Here is a 23,997-nt window from a genome sequence, read left to right on the forward strand (position 1 = left end):
TAGGAACTTCTTCTGCATACTTCACATTTGAAATCCTTCGTGCTTGCTGATTTACAGGCGGGTGTAGTTCCTGCTTGTTAGTATTTTTTACTGAAACCCTGAATTTAGTGTTCTTCACTCTGCTTGACCAGCTGTGTAGTCAGTTGTCGTCATCCTCTATCCATAAACATGCTAGAAAAACTGAACAATCTGCTTCAGGATGCATTTATAACCTTGCTACTCAGCTGCAATTAGCGGATTCACTGGTGACCTATACCCAGCCTGCTTATCTTTGTGGCAATTGACATAGACTGTACATGATTGAGTACACTGGTGTTCAGGATTTTGTCCTGTCTTTTTATCTTCATGGTAGTTTTAAAAAAGCCTCAAAGAAGGAACTTAAATCTAGTTTACAGAATACCCTGTGGATATCCAAAGTGATTGTATCCTCCTTTACTGTATGATAGCATAAATCATTTCAATTGGTGCCTTTGTACATTTGGAGTCTTGCCATGCCACTTTTAAAACTGCCCTATTTGCTGTATATGGTGGCTTAATTATTAGGAAGCATACTGCCAATCCTTCTGCAAAGATTGTGAAGTAACTTCGGCATTTATCAGTGTCAAGCTCCCGTCGTGATTTGAAATTGACATTCAGTAGTAGCTGCTATTTGTATATGTATTTAGGACAAAATTCAATTTTTTGTTTTTATTAAACACAATATTTTTCCATCTTAAGTTTGAAACTTATTCATGGTTGTCAGCCGGCAAAAGTTTGCTTTATAGAGATCTGCTGCAGATAAAATCGTAAATGGAGTACATTTGGCTCGGTACCTGAGATGGTGGCGTAGTGGTAATGTCAGTGGACTAGTACTCCAGATAACCAAGCTAATGCTCTGGGAACATGAGTTCCAATTCCACCATGGCAGCTGGTGAAAGTTGAATTCAATAAAACCTGGAATTGAAAGTTAGTTCCATGCTCATCAATTGTCATTAAAAACCCATTTGCTTCACTGTTTTCCTTTAGTGAAGGAAATCTGCTGTCCTTGCCTGGTCTGGCCTACTCATGACTCCAGAACCACAGCAACGTGGTTGACTCTACTGCCCTCTGAATTGGCTCTAGCAAGCCACTCAGTTCAAGGGCAATTAGGGATGGGCAACAAATGCTGGCCTTGCCAGTGACACCTATGCCCCTTCCGAGAATAAAAAAAACTGGGTGGTAAGCAATATGGTCAATGCATAAAGAACTTAAATAGCTTTTCATGAAAATCGTGCAGTATTCGTTCAAAAAGATGTAGAAGTTATGTAGGTTTTGGTAGCAAAGGCCATAAAGATTTGTAAGGAGCCACATATGTTTTCTTGTTTTTTTAGGGGTATCAAGCATATGTTGTTACTGAAGTTGTTAATTGTGTCAATACTTCAGGATGTGGTCACTTTCCTCATCCAAGCATCAATACAATAAACCAGTTTGACCTGCTTGTTATTATTGGGTGCCCGGGGCATGTCAGAGGCTTTTGCAAAGCCAAGGCTATTAATCAAGCTTGACTGCTTTTATTGATTGGGCCTCCATGGTCTGGTTACATGCCACACTGTTTATATATTGCTGTTTAATTTACAGCCACCTTGCGTGCACTCTATCTAAGTGACAACGATTTTGAAATCCTGCCGCCAGAAATTGCGAAACTCACGAAGCTGCAGATAGTAAGTAATTTATCTAAATTCTTGAAAAATCAATTCACTTTTGCAGCTCCTGTAAATTCTGAATGAAGTAAATTCAAGCAGCTCTGGGGTTTATTTTTCTGGAATAAACCACATCACCAGGCACTGCCCTTTGCTCATCAGTAGAGACTTGTAATAAATTGAGATGGTGAGAGGAAGTAAGCTAAGAATTGTTTGTGAACTCTTCATTTGAAATCTGGATTGGTCTAATAACTCTGTATTTTCAGATCAGCCTAAGGGACAATGACCTCATATCGCTGCCAAAGGAGGTTGGGGATTTGTCTCAGTTGAAGGAGCTCCATATTCAAGGAAATCGACTAACCGTGCTTCCCCCTGAAATGGGTAAGAGTAGGGGCCAGATTATATGATTTATCTGTAATATACTGAGACGTTTTGCATACTGTTAATAGATAAAGATCTTTTAAAACACGTTGAGCAAAGCAATAAATGTCTAAAAAAAAAACAGTGTCTAATGAAAGAGCATCACCAATTGTTTTTTATTGGTGTTTAGCGATAACTTGGCTGTAGACCGTTTTAGGTATCTGGATTGCAGTGCACACTTATGAAAGCATGCTAGAATTGTAAACTGAGGCATTTAAATTAATACCCATAGGAAATCTATTGAAAATCATGTCTTGTGAATCAATTCATTTCTCACATTTCAAGAAAGGTAATGGTATGTTTATTTTTCTTGCAAACGGTGGTTCTATAAACTGTAAATACACTTCTACAAGAAAGGCAAAACATTAATAAAATGTGATTTTATTGTTGTTCCATACTTGGCTCAGTGTTGAGATCAGGGAATGGAGAGCTCTACATCAGTGCTCCCATGTCATCTCAAATAATTTTCATGCACAGCAGCGCTGTGAAAATTAGAATTTAAGGACTATAATGGTAGCTCTAGTCTTAGTATGTGGGACAGCTGTAGGGAATGGAGAGTTTCTCTGGCCTCTCGTTACAAATTTAAGACTTTCCATCAGGAACTTATGCAGTTAATTTTCAAATGTACTGAATGGATTAACAGTTACCAACCAGTAAGGGAAAGCATGGAACATTTCAATCCTGATCACAATCCACTCACTTGTGATTTTATTGGGGGAGGCAGATTGGTCAGTTTAAGCTTTTAAGGAAGTTGTGTTCCTCCAGTTTTTACGTGGTTTTATTAAGAAGAAAATAACTCCTTGTAGCTGGATTTCCCATGCCTTGGGAAACCAGGAAGGCAAGAAGGGCCAGATGCATAAGGTGAGTGCAGTTACAGCACTGCTTATGGGTCAGGAGGAGCAGGAGTGTTTTCGCCCCCAGGCCCAACAAACTTACATACTTCCTTCCCTTCCCCCGATCTCTTTCTACTTCCACAATTTTTCCCACTTCCTCACTTCCCTATGATCCCTCCAGATCTTTCTGTCTGCTCTCTGCTCCTCAGCTGTACTTTGTGCTGTAGGCTTTTCCACCTGACATTTAGCTAGCCTGTCAAGTTTCCTCATATCCTCCGAATTAGTCCCCTTCGTGTACATGTTCAATTGCCTTTTGAAATTTCCTACAGAACTTGATTCACCACCTTTATCGGGTAGTCCATTCCCGGTATTAGCAATCCCCTTGTGAAAAGATATTTCCTCATTTTCACTCCAGTTCTTTTGCCAATTATTTGAAATCTACGACCTCTAAGTTACTAGCTCATTTAACAAAGGAAACTGTGTTTTCCTGCTGCTCCCAAAAAGCCTCATAACTTTGTATGCCTGTGTTAGGTTCCTTTTTAACCTTCAGTGCTATAAGAAGAACAAACCCAGCTACTCCAATCAGCTCACCTAACTGAAATCCCTCATTCCAGGTATCATCTTTACAAGTCTCCTCTGTACCCTGTCCAAGGTCTTGGAAGGCTCAGGTGTGGGGATATTTAGAGAGTTAAAGAGAAAAAGGATAGGGCAATAGTGCAGGCTAACAATATGGGTAATGAAAACTAGAATGTGTCAGGAAGGGACAGCACATACAAACATAAGAGTGCAGCAGCAAATAGTGTCAGAGTAAGGGAAAACTGCACACAGCATTCGTAACAAGATAGGTGATTTGATGGCACAAATAGAAATAAATGGGATTGATATGGTAGCCATCACAGAGATGCCGTTGCAAGATGAACCATCCATGGCTAACTAAGGAAGTCAAGGATGGTGTCACATTGAAAAGAAAGGCATACAATGCTGTGAAGAGTCATTGTAGACCAGAAGATTGAAAACATTTTAGAAAGCAGCAAAGAAACCTTTTTTAAAAAAAAAATTGAAGGAAAGAAATTAGGATGTGAGAGTAAGCTAGCAAGAAATATAAAGCTAGTGCTTATGCAAGTATATAAAAAGTAATGGAATAGCTAAAGAAAATGGTGGTTAATTAGAGGATGAGACTGTAGAATTAATAATGGGAAATAAGGAAATGGCAGAGACTATGGGCGGAGGTGTCCCAGATTTGCACTAAGTGTGGGGACAGGGGGGACGTTTTACCCTCTGACTGCAATGGCGGCTTTTCACACTGTATCGTCACAATCCCGCCTTATTAATCATGCATTGCCAGGAAGCATAGAAAATAGGGGCAGGAGTAGATAATTTGGCGCTTCGAGCCTGCTCCGCCATTCAATATGATCATGGCTGATCCTCTATCTCAACGCTATTCCCGTTCTCTCCCCCTACCCCTTGACGCTTTGAGTCCAGAAATCTACCTCTGAAGAAATTTCTCCTCATCTAAGTCCTAAATGGCCTATTCCATATCCTGAGACTGTGACCTCTTGTTCTAGACCCCCCAGCCAGAGGAACCTGTCCCTGCATTCAGTCTGTCCATCCCTGTCAGAATTTTATATGTTTCAATGAGACCCCCTCTTATCCTTCTAAACTCTAGTGAATACAGGCCTAATCGGCCCAGTCTCTCCTCATAGGACAATCCTGCCATCCCAGGAATCAGTCTGGTGAACCTTCATTGCACTCCCTGTACGGCAAGTATATTCTTTCTTAGGTAAGGAGACCAAAACTGCACACTATATTCCAGGTGTGGCCTCAGCAAGGCCCTGTACAGTTGCAGTAAAACATCCTTGCTCTTGTACTCAAGTCCTCTTGCAGTGAAGGCCAACATACCATTTGCTGTCTTGACTGCTCGTTGCACCTGCATGTTTGCTTTCAGTGATTGGTGTGCAAGGACACCCAGGTCCCTTTGTACATCAACATTTCCCAATCTATTGCCTTTTAAATAATACTCTTCCATTCTGTTTTTCCTACCAAAGTGGATAACTTCACACTTATCCACATTACACTGCATCTGCCATGTATTTTCCCACTCATTTAACCTGCTAAATTGCCTTGAAGCCTCTGAACACCTTCCTCATTGCGCACACTCCCACCAAGTTTCTTGTCATTAGCAAACGAGGAAATATTACAAAAAAAAGCTAAAAGCTTTTTAAAAGTTCTGCCGAAGGGCCGTGAGGACTCGAAACGTTAACTGATTTCTTCTCCACCGATGCTGCCAGACCTGCTGAGTTTTTCCAGGTAATTCTGTTTTTGTTTTGGAAATATTACATTTGGTTCCCTCATCCAAATCACTGATATATATTGTGAATAGCTGGGGCCCAAGCACTGATCCCTGCAGTACCCACTAGTCACCGCCGGCCACGCCGATAAAGATCCATTTATTCATATTCTCTGTTTCCTGTCTGCTACCAACTCTCAATCCATGCAAATGTATTACCCCCAATCTCATGTGCTTTAATTTTACACACAAACTTCTTATGTGGGAATTTATCAAAAGGTTTATGAAAATCCAAATACACCACATCCACTGGTTCTCCCTTATCTATTCTGCTAGTTACGTCTTTAAAAACTCCAGTAGGCTTGTCAAACATGATTTCCTTTACATAAATCCATGTTGACTTTGTCTAATCCCATTGATATTTTCTAAGTGTCCTGTTATCACATCCTTTATAATAGACTCTAGCATTTTCCATAATACTAATGTTCGGTTAACCAGTCTGTAATATGCTGTTTTCTTCCTCCCTCATGTTGTAAATAGTGGGGTTATGTTTGCCACCCTCCAGTCTGCCAGGATTGTTCAGAATATAGAGAGTTTTGGAAGATGACAGCCAACGCATCCACTATTTCCATGGCCATCTCCTTTAGTACCCTGGGATGTAGATTATCAGGCTCTGGAGATTTATTGGCTTTCAGTCCCATTAATTTCTCCAGGTACTGTTATTTTAGTAATAATTACCTTCAATTCCTCTTCCTCACTAGACCCTTGGATCCGTAGCATTTCTGGGAAGTTATTTGTGTCTTGCCCCATGAACTAAAGTAGTTGTAAATTGCTCTGTCATTTCCTTGTTCTCTGTTATAAATTCTCCTGTTTCGGACTGTAAGGGACCTACATTTGTCTTCACTAATCATTTTTTCTTTTTACACACTGAGAGAAGCTTTTACAGTCTGCTTTTATATTCCTTGCAAGTTTACTCTCATACTCTATTTTTCCCTTCTTAATCAATCTCTTAGTCCTCCTTTGCTGAATTCTAAACTGCTCCCAATCCTCAGGCTTGCTACTTTTTCTAGCAACCTTACATGACTCCTCTTTGGATCTAATACTATCCTTAATTTCTTTTGTTAGCCATGGTTGGGCTGCTTTTCCTGTTGTGTTTTTGTGCCAGAAAGGAATGTATAACTATTGCAATGCATGCATTAGTTCCTTAAATATTAGCCATTGCCCATCCACCATCATGCCTCTTAATGAAGTTCCCCATTCTAAACCAACTCGTGCTTCATAGCTCATAGCTTATTTTGTTTAGATTTAGGACCCTAGTTTTCTATCGAACTACTTCACTTTTCATCTTAGTGAAGAATTCGATCATGTTATAGTCACTGTTCCCTAAAAGACCCCACACAACAAGATGATTAATCAACCCCTTTTCATTGCACCATACCAAATCTAGGATAGCCCATTCCCTCGTCTGTTCCTCAACATACTGGTCTAAAAAACCATCTTGTACACATTTGAGGAATTCATGCGCCACAGTATTATTGCTAATTTTGGTTTGCCCAGTCTATATGTAGATTAAAGCCACCCATGATTACTGTAGCACCCTTGTTATATGCATCTCTAATTTCCTGTTCAATGCCATCCCCTACCTTATCACTACTGTTTGGAGGCCTATTGACAACTCCCACTAATTTTTTCTGCCTCTTGTTGCTTCTTAGCTCTGCCCGGACTGATTCTACACCTAGATTTTCTGAGCCAATACCCTCTCTCACTATCACACTGATTTCACCCTTGACTGAAAATGCCATGCCACCTCCTTTTCCTTCTTGCCTGTCCATCCTAAATATCGAGTACTCTTGGATATTCAGTTCCCAGCCTTGGTCACCGTGCAGCCATGTCTCTGTAATTGCAATCATATTGTACCAGTTTACATCTATTTGTGCTGTTAATTCATCTACCTTATTGCGAATGCTCCATGCATTGAGATACAGTGCCCTTAGGCCTATTCTTTTAACATTTTTATGTTGTTGCACTATGGCCCTATTTGCTGCTAGTCCTTGTTTCCTCTGCCTTCCACTTTTGCTTTTCTGTGTCTCATCCCTATTTTTGTTTCCTTCTCTTGTGTCTTCCCGCTTAGGTTCCCATCTCCCTGCCAGTCTAAAGCCTCCCCCACAATACTAGCAAATACTAGGAAGGTTAAGAAGATGTAACACTTTTAGAGCCCGCCAAATAAACAAAATTAACAAAATGAGGGATAAAATAAACGCAGCCCCTAAGTTAGGGTCACTGTAAAACCAAAGACAAAAATTTTAAAGGAAACTTACAAACATCAAACCAAAATGTGATTAAGAGGGTTGATAAAGCACCCCAGCTTCCGCGGTGCCCACCAGGCATGGAAGGCCTCGACGGTGCCGGTAGACACTGTGTGCTCCCTCTCCAGGGACACCTGGCGCGAACATAACCGCGGAAAGGGGGCAGACAGTCGGGTCAGACGACCCCCTCGATCGCCCACTGCCTGGACCGGTTAATGAGAGATGTAGTTGCACAGACTGGGCACAGATGGTAATCACTTGTACATAATATTCGCTATTGTGAATAAACTCCCAAGAATGTCTCCTTGCCTATGGCTCCTTGTTTTGATGAGCAGTGTTTGTGTCATGGGCAGGTGTCACAGAGTTCCATCATTCTGTGTGCTCTCAGCACCTTTGAGATGGGGCTGACCCCCATCCCTTCAGCAGCTATTCTGATGAAGGGGTCAGCTGAAGGCTGACAAAGGATCAGGTACATTTAAAGTTTCATGGCTTCATGCCAGTGATATGACCCTGATCACTGAGTGCAAGTGAGCTGCCTTCAGCCAGACAAGAGTCAGACATTCACAGAGGCTATGTGAAGATCTGTGGAATGTCCTCACTGCATGTCGCCATCATCCCCCTGGAATCAAGCAATTATTAGGGCCTCCGCTGCATCTCCATGAAAGGAGCCTTTATCACAGAGGGTATATGCACTACCACCAGTCAGACTGGAGTCCAATGTTTACAGGTGCAATCTGAGAATCTCTGGTGTCTCCTTGCTGCATGTTGTCATCATCCTCCAACAATCTAGCAGCTATGAGGGCCGTCCGAGCTTGCCTGCCTCGTCTGGCCATTGCCTTCGAGGGTCTCCTCATCCCCTCCCTGTCGATGTTCTCCTCATTGGAGGAGACATCCAGTCCCACCGTCTCCTCGTCAGCCAGCTCCTCTCCCCGTTCCAGCACCAGGTTGTAAAGGGCACAGCAGGCGACGACTATGCGTGACACCCCCTGTGGTCTATATTGCAGGATTCTACCAGTCCAGGCACCAGAACCTCAATTTCAGCATCCCACTGGCTTGCTCCTCCGAGGTGTGAGTTGCAGCATGAGCCTTGTTATACCTTCGCTCTGCTGCAGCCTGAGGCCTCCGCACGGATGTCATCAGCCACATTCTCTCCGGTAGCCCCTGCCTCCAAGGAGCCGTCCCTGCTGCCTCTGATGACCCTGGAAGACATCTGAGACTGATTGAGAATGTAGGAGTTGTGGATACTCACTGGGAGCCATGTGCAGATCTGCAGGATGCGTTTATGGTGGTTGCACACCAGCTCAACATTCAATGAGTGGAAACCCTTGCGACTGACATAGTTGACCTTGTTGCTGTGGAGATCTGAGCACCAAGTGAGTGCAGTTGGTGGCACCCTACACCTGTGGAAACCTGAGATCTAGGCAAATCCCAGCGCTCTTGCTTCCTGGCTTTCCTGGTCCCAGGCGAAATACATAAAGTCGTGTGCCTTTGCGAAGATGGCGTCCATGACCTCATGCATACATTTGTGGACGAGGCTTGCGATATCCCACAACGGTCACTTGTGGAGCCCTGCAAGGAGCCACTGATGTGAAAATTGAATGCTGTGGCCACTTTCAAGGCCACTGGCAGTGGATGCCCTCCATGTCCCTGTGGTGTCGAATCCTGCAACAGGTGGCGATGTGACCGACCAGTTCCCTGAACATGTGCAGTCTTTGGCAGCACTGGTTCTCACACATCTGCAGAAATGAAAGGTGGCAACTATAGACCCTGGGTCTAGCTAGGTGCTGACCAGCAGTGGCTTGCTGTGGCTCTTCAGCGGTGTGTGTTGGGACATCAGCTGCCCCTTCTTTCTGAGGGTTCTGCTCCTTCCTCTGCCCAGCCAGGCGACTCTGTTGCTCTCTTCTCCTTTGTATTTGCTCACTGTATGCCTCATGGCTTACAGATAGGTCACCAGGCTCCATGCTCCTGATGTTGTACTTCCTGCAGGATGAAAGCGAGACGTGTGGGTTAGCTTGGGTGTTCAAATAGCCTCTCCTGGTTAAGTCTGAAAGCTCCTTAACGCATCCCAGACAGTGCTAGCCTCCACTTGGATGGACAGAGTTAAGTGTGCTGCATGGATGCTGGAGACCCCACCCAACTCCGCCACACTCCACCTGACCGATTGGCAGCAGCTTCGCCCACTGGACTGTATGCTGTGCTCTCAGCTCAGGCACAGCCATTCTCCTAACCCACACTGCAAGGCTGCACTGTTGGCTTGAACCAAGGGAGATACTGGTCCAAACCTGAATGATAACCATTTTAAGGGGCTGTGATGCCTCCACCAGTGACTGCTCCACGGCCAGCTTTAGCAAGGAGGTTGTACAACATGCTCAGACGTCCAACTGTTCTGCAGTCCACTAAAACGCTCATTAGTTTGCAGTCTGTGCCCAAGGGGTGAAAAGCTCTGGAGCATTTGGTGGCACTTTCATGTCTCTGCGTTGCTTGTGTGGGCAGATAAACTCGAGGCCTGTCTCCAAGCATGTCAATGAGGCTGTGTCTGAACTGTTGCAGTTGAGGAGGAATGCTCACTTCATGCAAGGTTTCTCTAATGTGTGGCTGCTTCCGCAACCACCCCCCACTGCCCCCAGCACGTGCTTGTGCACTACCATCAACTGCAGGGTGGCCCTTGCCCCGGTACCACACTGTCAGCCAGCTGGAAAAAAGGGACTTGCCTGTGCCCTCACCTGAATGTGTGACCCCTTGACCTTGAAGTCCAACAGGCAACCCTCGTGAGCGCTGTGCAGCATTACTGTGAACCCCCCTCAGAGTTCCCCTTGGAAGTGCAGCTCGCTAGGTGCAGGGCTTATAAATGCTGTTATGAAACACATCGACATGCATTTATGCCTACATGCTTGGATGATCCAGTAGAGAGTGTGGGGGGATTGATTCTGGCGAGCTGTGCTTCGAGTGAGAAAATAAAGAGACTTGCCAGAATGAGCAACAAGTTCTGGCCTTGCCAGCAAATGCTCAAATCTAATGAAAGAATGGAACAAAAAACATGGTTTATAAAATGGAAATCATGTTTGAATTTATTAGAGTATTGCTGAAAAAGAGATGTTTTGTTGGAGCTTTTCATCTTGCCCTCGTCAAGACAATTCGCAAGATTCTTGGGAGTTGTCCTAATGCGTGCAAGACGAGAAGCTTTGACAAAAAAAAGTCTCTTTAAATTTAAGTATTGATGAAAATAAGTCATTTGGCAGTACAGAATTTATTAGAATTCTTCAAGGATGTAACAAGCAGGGTGGATAAAGGGGAACCAGTAGATGTGTATTTGGATTATCAAAAGGGATTTGATTAGATGTCACATAAAAGGTTATTACGCAAGGTAAGACCTCATGATGTTGGGGGTAATATGTGAGCATGAATAGCAGATTGGCTAACCAACATGAAATGGAGAGCAGGGATAAATGGATCATTTTGAGGTCGGCAAACTAACTGACCCCACGGGGCTCAGCGCTGGGGCCTCAACTATTTACCATCTATATTAATAGCTTGGATGAAGGGACAGACCGTGTTGTAGCCAAATTTGATCCTGATTACAAAGATAGGTGGGAAAATTAGTTGTGACAAGGGCACAGGATCTGCAAAGGAATATAGATAAATTAAGTGAGTGGGCAAAAATTTGGCAAGTGGAATATAACGTGGGAAAATGTGAGGTTGGCCACTTTTTGGTGGGAAGAATAGAAAGGCAAAATATTATTTAGATGGAGAGAGATTACAGTATTCAGGGGTACAAAGATCTAGGTGTCTTTGTACAGGAATCACAAAATGCAAATAATTCAGCAAATTCAATGTTGGCCTTTATTATAAGGGAGATGGAGTATGAAAGCAGGGAAGTCTTACTGCAGCAGTACAGGGTGTTGCTGTGACCACACCGTGTAAAGTTTTGGTCTCTTTTTAATGAGCGAAATACTTGCATTTGAGGCATTTTGGAGAAAATTCACTAGGTTGATCCTTGAATGAAGGGGTTGTCTTATGAGAAAAGGTTGAGCAGGCTAGGCTTTTTATCATCGGAGTTCAGAAGAATGAGAGGTGATTTTATTGAAACGTAAGATTCTGAGAGGATTTGGCAGGGTAGATGTTGAAAGGACAGTTTCCCACATTATACTCCATCTGCCACTTTCTTGTCCATTGTCTCATTAAAAAGAGACCAAAACTTTTTAACCTGCAACTTCTTTATCTCATGCCAGCTTACTGTCCCACCTAGCTTTGTTTCTTTGCAAAAACTTAGATACGTTATTCTGTTATCTCTGTTCTGGATTCCCTTTGCAAATTGGATTGCATCCCATCTGTGCTGGGTGACTTTTCAAACAAAACCAAGGTGATATAAATGCATGTTTATAATGTAGAAAAATATCACATGGCACCTTAGAGGTGTGAAGATTAACCAGCATAAATTGGGGAATTGGATGTGACCAAAGGGATGATTCGGAAGGTAGGCTTTGAGGTGTTTAAAGTTGGAGAGAAGGGGAAAATGAAACAGTTTTAGGAAGGCTGATCTAGAGAATTGGGTCCAGGAATCTGAAGTTCTGCCCTGGAGTAAAGGAAGGGAGGCGGTGGCATAGTGGTATTGTCACTGGACTGGTAACCCAGAGACCCAGGTTAATGCTCTGGGCACCTGGGTTTGAATCTTAGCATGGTAGATGGTGGAATTTGAATTCAATCAACATCTGGAATTAAAAGTCTAAAGATGGCCATGAAACCATTGTTGATTGTTGTAAAAACCCATCTGGTTCACTAATGTCCTTTAGGGAGGGAAATCATCTGTCCTTACCTGGCCTGGCCTACATGTGACTCCAGACCCACAGCAATGTGTCCCCCGAACAAAGGCAATTAGGGATGGGCAATAAATGTTCTTACCCCCACTTCTGATAGATCGCATTTTTTCTGGGGGCTAGGTGGGAGGAGGCAGGGTGTGAATCACACAGGAGGGAAACATGAACTTAGAAGGACCATTTGAACTTAGCAGTGAGTTCAAACAGACCCCATTTTGGCTCTTGCAAGGGTCTTAGCCTGCAAGAGGCATGAAATGATGGAGTAGATGCTTTTGAATCGTGGATAAGGTCTGCTTAAGTATCATATCTGAGGTTTTTTAAATTCTCAGCTCTTTAAAGATAAACAAAACAGGCTTGAGCTGTTCAGTGAGAGTTTTAAAAAAACCGTTGCTGGACTGCATTGATTGACAGGCCATCTGGTGTAGGTTAGAAAAAACCTCATCATCTGGTCATGTAGTTTCATTTGTGTTCTTTGTTAACAAGGATATAAAGTAATTCCCGAAGGCTGTTATGAATGCTCGGCTGAGTTAAAAAGCAACAATTATCTCAGCAGCGGTTCTGAGTTTGCAGTTTGATTGACATTTTAAAGAGGCTATTAAAGGATTAGCTCTCTTTGATGTGCCTACTGAATCGAAATTTGTTTCTGTAAGAGATTTAAAAGGTTTCATGAATGGGATGATTGAAAGCTGTATTAGATTGTTAGAATTTTTTTCATCTCCACTTGGCTCCTGAGGTCTGCCCATGATCAATACTGGGTGACTAACTATGGAGGCAGCATAGAGATATAAAAGGCCATTGGGTCGGGTCAGGGGGGCATGGAGGGTGGTTGAGGGCATGAGTTGGCTTGGGGGAGGGGTACGAAGGAGGAGGGCTTGTGGTCTTAGCATCTAAAGAACTAGGACAAAGTCCCAAAGAACTGAGTTGGATCTTCTATCCAGGTTCCTTGGCACTCGCCTGCGGGGCAGAGGCCACTTAGGATCTGCTTCCAGGGTTGACAGGCGTGACTCTATCCTGACTCTGCCTCTGCCTTTCTGAAGTGAAATTTAGATCTAATGGGGCCTTTTAAACTGAGGTAGGTCTGCCAAATTGAGAAATTTCCCGCCTCAAGCTACCTACCTCCAATGAAAATCCGGCTCTTGGTTGTGGACAATTTATGCTGGTGGAATTTTGAGTGAATTAGAATTTATGAAGGGTGGAGCATGGGAGGCAAGAAAAGATAGTTTTAGATTCAGATTTGAAGGTATCATAATTAGAACTGTGACTGCTTGAAGTGTAACCAAGTAAATATCAGTTAAAACTTAAAGGGGTGAATTTTCCACTCCCCAGTGGCATGTTGGCACGCGGGTGGAGGATGTTAAATTGGGCAGAATGACATGGGTGCAGTTCCCGGCGTCTAGCCGCTCCACCCGCCCTGCTGTAATTTTACACGTGTCAGACAATCTGTCTGTCCGTGGGCCAATTGAGACCCTTGAGCGGATAATTTCTGGCCTTTTCCTGCCCCTCCGCCGCAATCTTTCCCGAGGCAGGTGGAGGCCAGCTCCAAGTGTGAAGCCAGAGCCCCCCACCTCTTCCCCCCTTTCCCCCTCCTGCTTCTCTCCCCCCCCCCCCCCCCCCCCCCCCCCCCCCCCCTCCCAAACAACCTCCTTTGACAGGCCCAGCCAGCCTCCCCACGCACCCCTACCCCCATCCCCACACAAACCACAATGCAGTTCCAGCAGTGGCCAGCACCTTCTGCTTGCTACGGAGCAAGTTTGTCAGAGCGGGGGCAAACTTGCCCTTTCATTTATGTTGGGGGATATGGGACTTCTGAGTATAAAACACTGGTCAAAGAATGCTATATTGATTATTGTACATGCTACTATGGCCTGAGTTCTATTGATGAAGCCCACTTTTTTTGTGTATTCACACTACGAATAATTTTACTTTGGTTTTCATGAAGCTCTTTTAACTTCAACGTGACTTACCAATGAAAGACATGATATTTTAATTTTAATACTGGAGGATTAACTGGAAATACTTTTAAATAAAATTGACATCACCTTTCACTGGATTCTCATCATACTAGTCTGCATACATTAAAGTCAAACATCCATTTCAAATGTCAGCCATCCTTTGCCCTGTGTGCATAAGTGATTTAATATCAGAACTTCCATGCAAATTGTGTAATTTCTTCAACCAGTAGTTCAGATATGTTAATGTGCATTTACAAAGGAACTGGAAACGCCTCTTGGTCTATTGTTTTAAAATGAATCAATCACTAGTTACCCCACGGCCAATATTTGCCTACATGTAAAAGCCGCTTGTGCTGGCATTGTGAATTGCTACGGAATTAGCAGTTTGATTGATGGTCCGTTGCTTGTACCTTGAGTCATGATTCAAAACTCTGAGAATACAAAATTCCTTCTTCCATACCTAGTCTTCAGCTTTGACAAGATTTTATAGAGTGCTACGGTGCTTTTGATTGAAAATATGGCAATATTGCATATGGAAAAACTAGTGAAAATGGTTAGTGTCAATACTAGATGACACCACACTTGCAATATAAGCTTGATGATAAGTTGACCTTCTACTGGAAATTTTTAAAACCATTTTACAAAAGCATTCACTAGACTGTACTCTCCATCCCTTAGGCAATTTAGTGTTATTGCACATATCATTCACTATTAGAACCTGTGGGGGCCAAAATGGTTTGACTGTTAAACTTCATTAGATTTGTGCTTGAAATTCAATGGTAGAAATCCTGATTCCCCAGAATATTCACATATCATCAATCTTGAATTATTGTGCAGGTGAAGGGTTTTAATAATATGATTAATGCCTCAAAGTAGATTACAGAATTTAACCTCTGAGTGACTGGTACAAGGCTTAAATGCTTGCATGTACAGCAGTGATGAAGAAAATTGAGTGGCTAGATTTAGTCTTTAGTCTTACAGGATCTTAAAAAATAAACTTTATAGGAGAAACACTTGAGCTGCTTAGCGCTTTATGCCATGTTGTCGCTTTCTTTCTAAATAGCACCCTAATCTTTGGGGATGGCAGATTGTTCTGTGTGAAAATTCATGTTGTAACTCCTGCAAGAAACCCTGCTGACTTGCTACTAGAAGGGTCAGTATCACACACATAGCCTAAGTCTGGACTGCAGAAAACGTGAACTTGCTATGAATATGAAGGCACTAACCAGCGTGTCTTATTTTATTAATTGTTAGGAATGGAATCTATCACCTGTCTAACCTTTGTGAAACTGTAATTCATGTACTCGAACACATTCATTTTTAACTCCTAGCCCAATGTTGTCCATGCCAGCTTTTGTTACTTAGGCCATAGCCAGTCAGTCCTGGAGTTGCTCTAGAGCCAACTGCTGCATCCTTCCTTTCCACTGGCTGCAGACGTTACTAACTGATGCAGATTTGAGGGAAGAAAACATGATTTGTACAATAACTGAATATATAACAAGATCGCATCAGAATTAAGAAGGTGCCTTGTAGCAAGCAGGAGTTCAATCCACAAACACATTGTTCTGCTTCTGTTTAACGCTGTAAACCTAATGGTCCCAAAATTATGTATGCCAGTGAAGGGGGCACAGAGGAGGGATTACCTGCCTGGTAGCAAGAATTTGGAGTTGAGAACTGATCTGATGAGTTTCTGACCTGTGCAAAGAATTGTGAAAGAAGGAAAGGAGCTAAATCCCCAGAAAGGATCAATTACCTTTCCAAGGATGTCCATTCATACCCACTGGAGCAATTGAAAAAGCGAATGCCATTTACTCCTATGTCCTTCCAAGACCTCTGCTCCATTTGGATTAGGAACCATTATTTAAGAGATCCTCAGTGAAGATTATCTTAATATTAAGTATTAAGAGTATAATATATTTTTGGCAAGCAAGTAGATCTAAATGTTGGGTATACACAAATATTTAATAATTGGAGTAATTAATTACTAATTACTTTGAAAACAAAATTAACCCATCAACAAATAAGTGCTAGATCCAAAATGACTCTTATTAGCTTTTGAGATAGATTGCTGCTAACAATAAATATTAGAATTGGCTGTATGTTTGGTCTACAGACTGTGATAATTTGTGAACACTGAGACTGTTCTGGTTGACTACTTCTGTAGGAAATATCTCTGCCTTAAGGTACTATTGAGCTGGAGTGTGAGCTGGAGATGCATAAAGAAGGGGGAGGAATTTCTGAATAGTTTTCTTGAGCACAGTGAAACTTTCTGAGAAAATCACAGGTTCAGGAAGGGGAACGTGATCATCAGTCAACAGGGCAGGCGAAACATAGAAGAGGCAGAGAATAGGTTCCTGTCGATAGTGGCCTACACCAGAGGTATGAGGTATTTGTTATTTATGAGAATAAGGATGAAGGCTGCAGGGATGATGGCTAAAATGTTAACCACGGCACGCTGGATCGGGTGGCAGTCCAAGTGGAGAAAGAGTAAAAGCATTATGTTGTAGTTGTCAGGTTGATTCGATCATCAAGGGGACAGATAGGATCATTGCAGTCAGGAATAAGAGTCCAAATAGTATATTGCCAACTTGGTTTTGGGGTAAGACATGTCTTGAAACAAATGGAAAGGTTTCTGAAAGGAAAGGGACAGGTTCTATCTATAGTGGTTCAGGTTGGGACCAATGACATGGAATGAGTAGGCAAGATGTGCTGCAAAGACAATATCAGGAGTTAGGAGCCAAATTTAAAAAGCAGGACCTCAAGGGTGGTAATCTCAACATTGCTACCATGTGCAAATTGAAATATGGAGGGTTGTTTGTGTTAGGAATTCTCTCCTCCAGCAAGCAGTGGAGGCTGGGTCATTGAAAATATTTGAGGCTGATCAGATAGATTTTTGATTGACAAGGGAGCCAAGGGTTATGGCCTTGGACAGGCAAGAAAGTGCAGTTAAGGCCATGTCAGATTCGCCATGATCTTATTGATTGGCCGAGTAGGCTCGATGGGCTGAATGGCCTACTCCTGCTCCTGTTTCTTATGTTCTTATGGGATTAACAGGTTAGCAGGGTAAACACCAGCTAAAGAACTGTTGTGCAAAAGGGGGGTTCTCTTCCCATTTTATGGGATACTGGAACAGGAGGGTGCTGTACCATTGGGATGGGCTGCACCAGAACTGTGTTGGAACCAAATTATAAATTGCTGAAAAGTGACTTGCGTTGCTGAAGTTTTTTGTCTTACACTCATCAGGACAAATGCAAGAATGCCAAATTTCAAACTATCACAAAAATTTATGCCTGTATATCTCCTGCACGTGACAGGCGCACCACACGCCCACCTCTCCTGCCAACCTGCTTCCTGAGGTCTCATAAAATCCCAGCAATAAAATGGTTAGAGCAGAAAGGAGGCCATTTGACCCGTGTCTATGCCGGCTCTCTGCAAGAGCAACTCACCTAGTCTCACTTCCCTGGCCTTTCTCTGTAGCCCTGCAACTTTTTCTCTTCAGCTAATTGTTCGAATCCCTTTTGAAAGCTATGATTGAATCTGTTTCCACTACACTCTCAAGTTCATTTCAGATCCTTTCACCTTAAATTGGCATCCTCTGGTTCTCGACCGATTCAGCAATAGAAACTGTGACTCCTATCTACACTGCCCAGACTCATGTTTTTGAACACCTCTATCAAATCTCCTCTCAACCTCCTCTTCTCTAAAAAGAAGAGGAAGACTTGCATTTATATAATGCTTTTCACAACCACCAGATGTTTCTGAGTGCTTTACAGTCACTGAAGCACTTTTGGAGTATAGTTACTGTTGTAATGTAGGAAACCTTCTAAAGAGAACAGCCCCAGATTTGCCAACCTGTCGTAATTGACTTTCATCCCTGGAGCCATTTTTGTAAATCCTTTCTGCACTGTTTCCAATGCCTTCATATCTTTCTAAAGTGCAGTGCTCAGAATTGGACAAAATATTTCAGTTGAAACTGAACCATTGTTTCATACAGATTCACCTCCTTGCTTTTGTACTCCATGGCCTGAATCTTTCCATCGGCGAATTAGGGGTGGGGCCCGCTCGCCAACGCTAAAATGATGCGGGATGACGTCGGGAGAAAATCCCGCCCCATTTAAGTATTCAGGCAGGAGGGCCCGCAGCAAAATCAGCTGTCCACCCGCCGACCTGTCAATGGCCAATTGAGGCTATTGACAGGCTAGTTAACCCAATTAAAGGCCCTGCCCGTCCAACCTTAAGGTTGGCGGGCAGGCCAGGAGCCCCAGCGGGCTTTTGAAAAAGCATGAAACCTCATCCACTGGCGGGATGAGGTTTCATGTCTGTTTTTAAAAAGTTTAATAAAGTTTTAGTCATATTTATTAACATGTCTCATCTCGTGTGACATTGCCACATGAGGGGGACATGTTAATTTTTTATTATTCTATTTTTGATATTTAAAACACTGTCAGTGATCTCCCTGAGACAGCACTTAGTCTCAGGGAGATGTGCATTCTTTCGTGCGCATGCGCGAAAGAGCGCACGCTGACAGTTGGGGAATCCCTCCCCCCCCCCCCCCCTTGCACAGGAAGTGCATAGCGCATCCCGTCAGGCAGCCCACTGGGCGGGCCTTAATTGGCCCGCCCACTTAAAATGGCAGCGGGGCCCGTTTCGGCGGCGGCGATTGGCTGCCTGCCCGCCGCCAAGCCAGTGGGGCTAGCCCACCCATCAAGGGCAAAATTCTACCCCATGTCTCTATTTATAAAGCCCAGGATCCCATATGCCTTATTCACCGCTTTTCAACCTGCCCTATCACCTTCAATGATTTCTGCACCTATACGTCCAGTCCCTTCTGCTCCTGCACCCCCTTTAGATTTATTTATTTATTTTATATTGCCTCTTCTCATTCTTCCCCAAATTGTATCATGTCACATTTCTCTGCATTAAATTTCATCTGCCAGGTGTCCACCCAAACCATCTATGCCAGTGGAGAAATGATGGGCCGAGTGGCCTGCTTCTGTGCTTTAACAATTCTGTGATGTCCCCCTGAAGACTTGAAACTTTCCTCACCTTTCACGATACTTCTAAGTTTTGTGTCATCTGCAGATTTTGAAATTATACTCTGCACACCCAAGTCTAAGTCATTCATATAGATCACAAAAAGCGGTGGACTAATACCAACCTCTGGGGAACTTGAATGTATGCCACTTGAACGTACTGGATTTTGAAGGTAGTGACTAATGGGGACCCACAAGGAGCTGTGCTGGAGCACCAACAATTCGTTATGTTTATGAATGACTTCTATAAAATAATAGAGATCCATATACTGAAGTTTGTTGATGTTCAAGAACAGGTGGTATTGTAAGTAGTGTAGACATGAGCACAAAGTTATAAAAGTTATTGATAAATTAAGTGAATGGGCACAAGTCAGGAGTGTGATGGAATACTCCCCACTTGCCTGGATGAGTGCAGCTCCAACAGCACTCAAGAAGCTTGACGCCATCCAGGACAAAGCAGCCCACTTGATTGGTACCACATCCACAAACATTCATTCCCTCCACCACTGACGCACAGTGGCAGCAGTGTGTACCATGTACAAGATGCAGTACAGGAATTCACCAAGGCTCCTTAGACAGCACCTTCCAAACCCATGACCACTACCAGCTAGAAGGGCAGCAGATAGATGGGAACACCACCACCTGGAAGTTCCCCTCCAAGTCACTCACCATCCTGACCTGGAAATACATCACTGTCCCTTCACTGTCGCTGGGTCAAAATCCTGGAACTCCCTTCCTAACAGCACTGTGTGTGTACCCACACCACATGGGCTGCAGCGGTTCAAAAAAGCAGCCTTCTGAAGGGCAACTAGGGATGGACAATATATGCTGGCCCAGCCAGCAAAGCCCACGTCTCGTGAATTAATTAAAAAAACCCTGAAGAAGGGCCATAAGGACTCGAAATGTTAACTGTTTTTCTCCACAAATGCTGCTAGACCTGCTGAGTTTTTCCAGCATTTTCTGTTTTTGTTGTTAATTAGCTAATTGGTTGAATCTGGTTACTGTAGACCCAGTTTAATTTACTGTAAATTCAGAGTTCTTTAGCGCAGCAAGGCAAATGGAGTGAAGACTTGGAATTTGGTGAGGGGGAGTTTTTTTTCTTTTTCTATCTTTCTCACCCCCATAGGAATTAGTTCTTACTTTACTTCAGGGAAATGAGCTAGCTGTTTGATGAGTATCTGGTAAGTGGTTAAGTTCTATTCTATCCCTAAGATTTAAAATTGATGGTAAAGTTAATAAAATAATAAATAGGTGAATAATATAATAAAATAATTATTTAAAACACATTAAGGATGGCAGGACAGGTGATGTATCAAAGCTGCAGCATGTGGGAGCTCCTGGATAACATTGTGATCCAGTGCAAACACGCCTGCAGTAAGTGTTTGCAGCTTGAGGAACTTCGGCTCAGAATAATTGAGCTGGAGGTTAAGCTGCAGACTGTGCGACACATCAGGGAGGGGGAAAATTACCTGGATGCTTTATACCAGGAGGCAGTCACACCACTTAAGACAGGGTCTTTTGATTTGGTCAGTGGCCAGGGACAGGAGGGTGTGGCTGCAAGTGAGGCAGATAAGGGGGCCCAGAGGGCAGGAGTGTGAGCCTCTGCAGTTGTCCAATAGATTTGAGGTTCTCTCAGCTTGTTTGGATGAGAGCAGGAGCTGCAGGGTGGGTGAACAAACTGGCCATGGTACAGGAAGCCATCCAAGTGGGGGGAGCATAAAGGAAGGTAGTGGTAATAGGGGACAGTATAGTAAGGGGGATTAACACTCTTCTCTGTAGCAAAGAGCAAGAGCAGACTTCTTGTTGCCTGCCTTGTGCTAGGGTTAGGTACGTTTGCTCAGGGCTGGAGAGGAACTTGCAGTGGTGGGAGTGGATCCACTGGTTGTGGTCCAAGTAGGTACCAATGTCATAGGTAGGATGAGGAAGGAGGCTCTGCATAGCCAGTATTAGGAGCTTGGTACCAAATTTAAGAAGCAGAACCTCAAAGGTAATAATTTCTGAATTATTACCTGAGCCATGTGCAATTTGGCATGGGACAAATAAGTTTAGAGAAATGAATGTGTGGCTCAAAGACTGGTGTGGGAGAAGTGGGTTCCGGTTTGTGGGGCACTGGCACCAGGATTGGGGAAAGTGCGATTTGTACTGTTGAGATGGTCTATACCTGAATTGTGCGGGGGCTGGTGTCCTCATGAGCCATCTAGCTAGGGAATTAGAGGATTTTAAATTGAATAGTGGGGGGTAAGGGATCAAATTTGGGAAGATGTGGTAAACCAAAAAGTAGAGACAAGTCAAGAAAGACAGGTGTTAATATGGGAAATGATAAACAGACTGTGATATGAAGGGACAGAGAGTACAATTCTAAGAGTAAATCAGCAGATAAGGCTAGATGCTACAAAAATAATAAAAGGACAAAACTAAAGGCTCTGTATCTAAATGCACATAACATTCGAAACAAAACAGGTGAACTGATAACGCAAATAGAAATAATGAAGTACAGTCTGATGGCCATTACAGAGAGGTGGCTACAGGATGACACAGATTGGGAGCTGAATATTGAAGGGCATGTGACATTTAGGAAGGACAGGAGGTTAGGAAACAGTGGAGGGGTGGCTGTTAATTTAGTGATGGTATTGGCACATTAGACGGTGATGACCTAAGTTCAGGAAACCATGATGTAGAAATGCTTTTGGTTGAGATGAAGAATAATAAAGGCAAGAAGTCATTTTTGGGGGTGGTGCACAGGCCTCCTAAGTGTAACTACACAGTAGAATAGAGTGTGCAAGAAGAGACAATGGGAGCTTGCCAGAAAGGTACAGAAATAATCATGGGGGATTTTAATCTACATATAGACTGGAAAAATCAGATGGGCAAAGATAGCGTAGATGAGGAGTTCATAGAATGTTTTCAGGATAGTTTCTTAGAACAGCATGTTCTGGAGCCAACTAGAGAGCAGGCTATACTAGACCTGATATTGAGCAATGAGATAGGATTAATTGACAACCTCCTAGTGAAGGCACGCCTAGGTTGCAACAATTAGAATATGATTGACTTTTACATTCATTTTGGGGGAGAAACAAGTGCGTCCAAGACCAGCATTTTAAATTTAAATAAAGGCAATTATGAGGGCGTGAAAGCAGAGTGAACTGGCAAATGAGGTTAAGGGATGTGTCAAATGAAGTTCAGTGGCAGACATTTAAAGGGCTATTTCAGAAAACACAGAATAGATGCATTCCAATGAGAAAGAAAAATTCCAAAGGGAGGGCCCACCATCCGTGGTTAAATAAAAAAGTTAAAGACAGTATCAAACTTAAAGAAAAAGCATATAATTACATAAAGATGGGTGGCTGGTCAGAAGATTGGAAAGAATATGAAGAACAGCAAAGAATGACAAAAAGATTAACAAGGAGGGAAACTTTAGAGTACAAGAGAAAGCTAGCTAATAATATAAAGACGGATAGTAAGTGTTTCTATAGATATTTAAATAAGTAAATAGTTAACAAAGTGAGCATTGGTTCTATAGAGTCCGTCTGGAGAATTGATAGTGGAAAGTAGGGAGATGGCGGGTGAATTAAACAGGTATTTTGCTTGGTCTTCACTATAGAGGGCACAAATAACATCCTGTAAATCAGTCTGAATATTTTTAAGGCAGAGCTAGATAGATTCTTGATTAACCTTTCACCCCCTTGTTTTCGGGGGCAAGCAGGAATGTGGGGTCATGATTACATTCAGATCAGCCATGATCTTATTGAATGGCAGAGCAGGCTTGAGGGGCCGAGTGACCATCTCCTGATCTTAATTCATATGTTCGTATGTACAGTTGAGCTATAGGGCTGGATTTTTGCCATGTTGGGTTGACTTGGAAACCCCTTTAAAAATGGCGGGTGGATCTTGATTTCCGGCCCCATTCCCAAAGTTTGCAATTTTCAGGAACACCTTTTAAGTGTGTAGGCTGGTTCAGATCATGACTTGGCCGGCTCCATTGTGGGGATAGACATGTCCCAGTCCTCCACAATTTTCAAGTAGTCGGGCCAGCTTTTCAAAGAGTTGTGGTCATGGAAACCTACAAGGTGTTGTGAACCATAGTCTGCATAAAGGAACCTTTTGAAAGGCAAGTTCAAAAGGCCCTCCTCATACCCCCCCATGCCAAGGTATGCCCCCTGTGGCTGAGAACCCAGACATCCATTAAAGTACTGAAACACCTGAGCCCCCAGGGAGAACATTGCTTCATTGACAGCTCTGGCTCTCTAACCTCTTCTGTCAATTGCTCAATGTTTGCTTTTACAAGATAAAGAGGCTTCAAATGCTTGCAATTTTAGCTGTTCATACTTTAATACACCTGGATGAATGACATTTTTATTGGCCTGCTGTTTAAAGGAGCTTTTTTTAAGAAAGTAGGAAGTTATTGATGAATGGCTTTTTTACACATCCTACTGTCATTGTAGGCTTCTTTGGTTCTATACAGTGTATAGTATGCGAATGGGCATGGATATGCTATACTTGACATGGGGATATGAGGCAGGTGGCAGGTGGAGGAGCATAGCTTGTCATGGGGGGCATGAGGGCCATGGGTGTGGGTAGAGGGGCATAGCTTGACATTGGGAGCTTGAGGGGCCAGAGGGGTGGGTGGAGGTGCATAGCTTAGCCTGAGGGGCATAAGGGGCCTTGGATGGGGGGGGAGAGGTATGGCTTGGCAT

At 43.2% G+C, this 23,997-nt stretch overlaps 1 protein-coding gene across 2 annotated transcripts in view; it reads left to right on the forward strand.

The window, feature by feature from the left end:
• rsu1 (Ras suppressor protein 1) overlaps positions 1-23,997 on the forward strand; it is a 239,300-nt gene that overhangs the window by 101,482 nt on the left and 113,821 nt on the right. For both annotated transcript variants that reach the window (XM_078538409.1, XM_078538410.1), the window contains exons 6-7: positions 1,597-1,679; positions 1,925-2,039. In XM_078538409.1, the coding sequence (XP_078394535.1) occupies positions 1,597-1,679; positions 1,925-2,039 (198 nt within the window). The remainder of the gene's footprint in view (positions 1-1,596; positions 1,680-1,924; positions 2,040-23,997) is intronic.

The sequence above is a fragment of the Cetorhinus maximus genome, chromosome 3 (genome assembly GCF_964194155.1).
Source record: "Cetorhinus maximus chromosome 3, sCetMax3.hap1.1, whole genome shotgun sequence".
NCBI classification, from domain to species: Eukaryota; Metazoa; Chordata; class Chondrichthyes; order Lamniformes; family Cetorhinidae; genus Cetorhinus; species Cetorhinus maximus.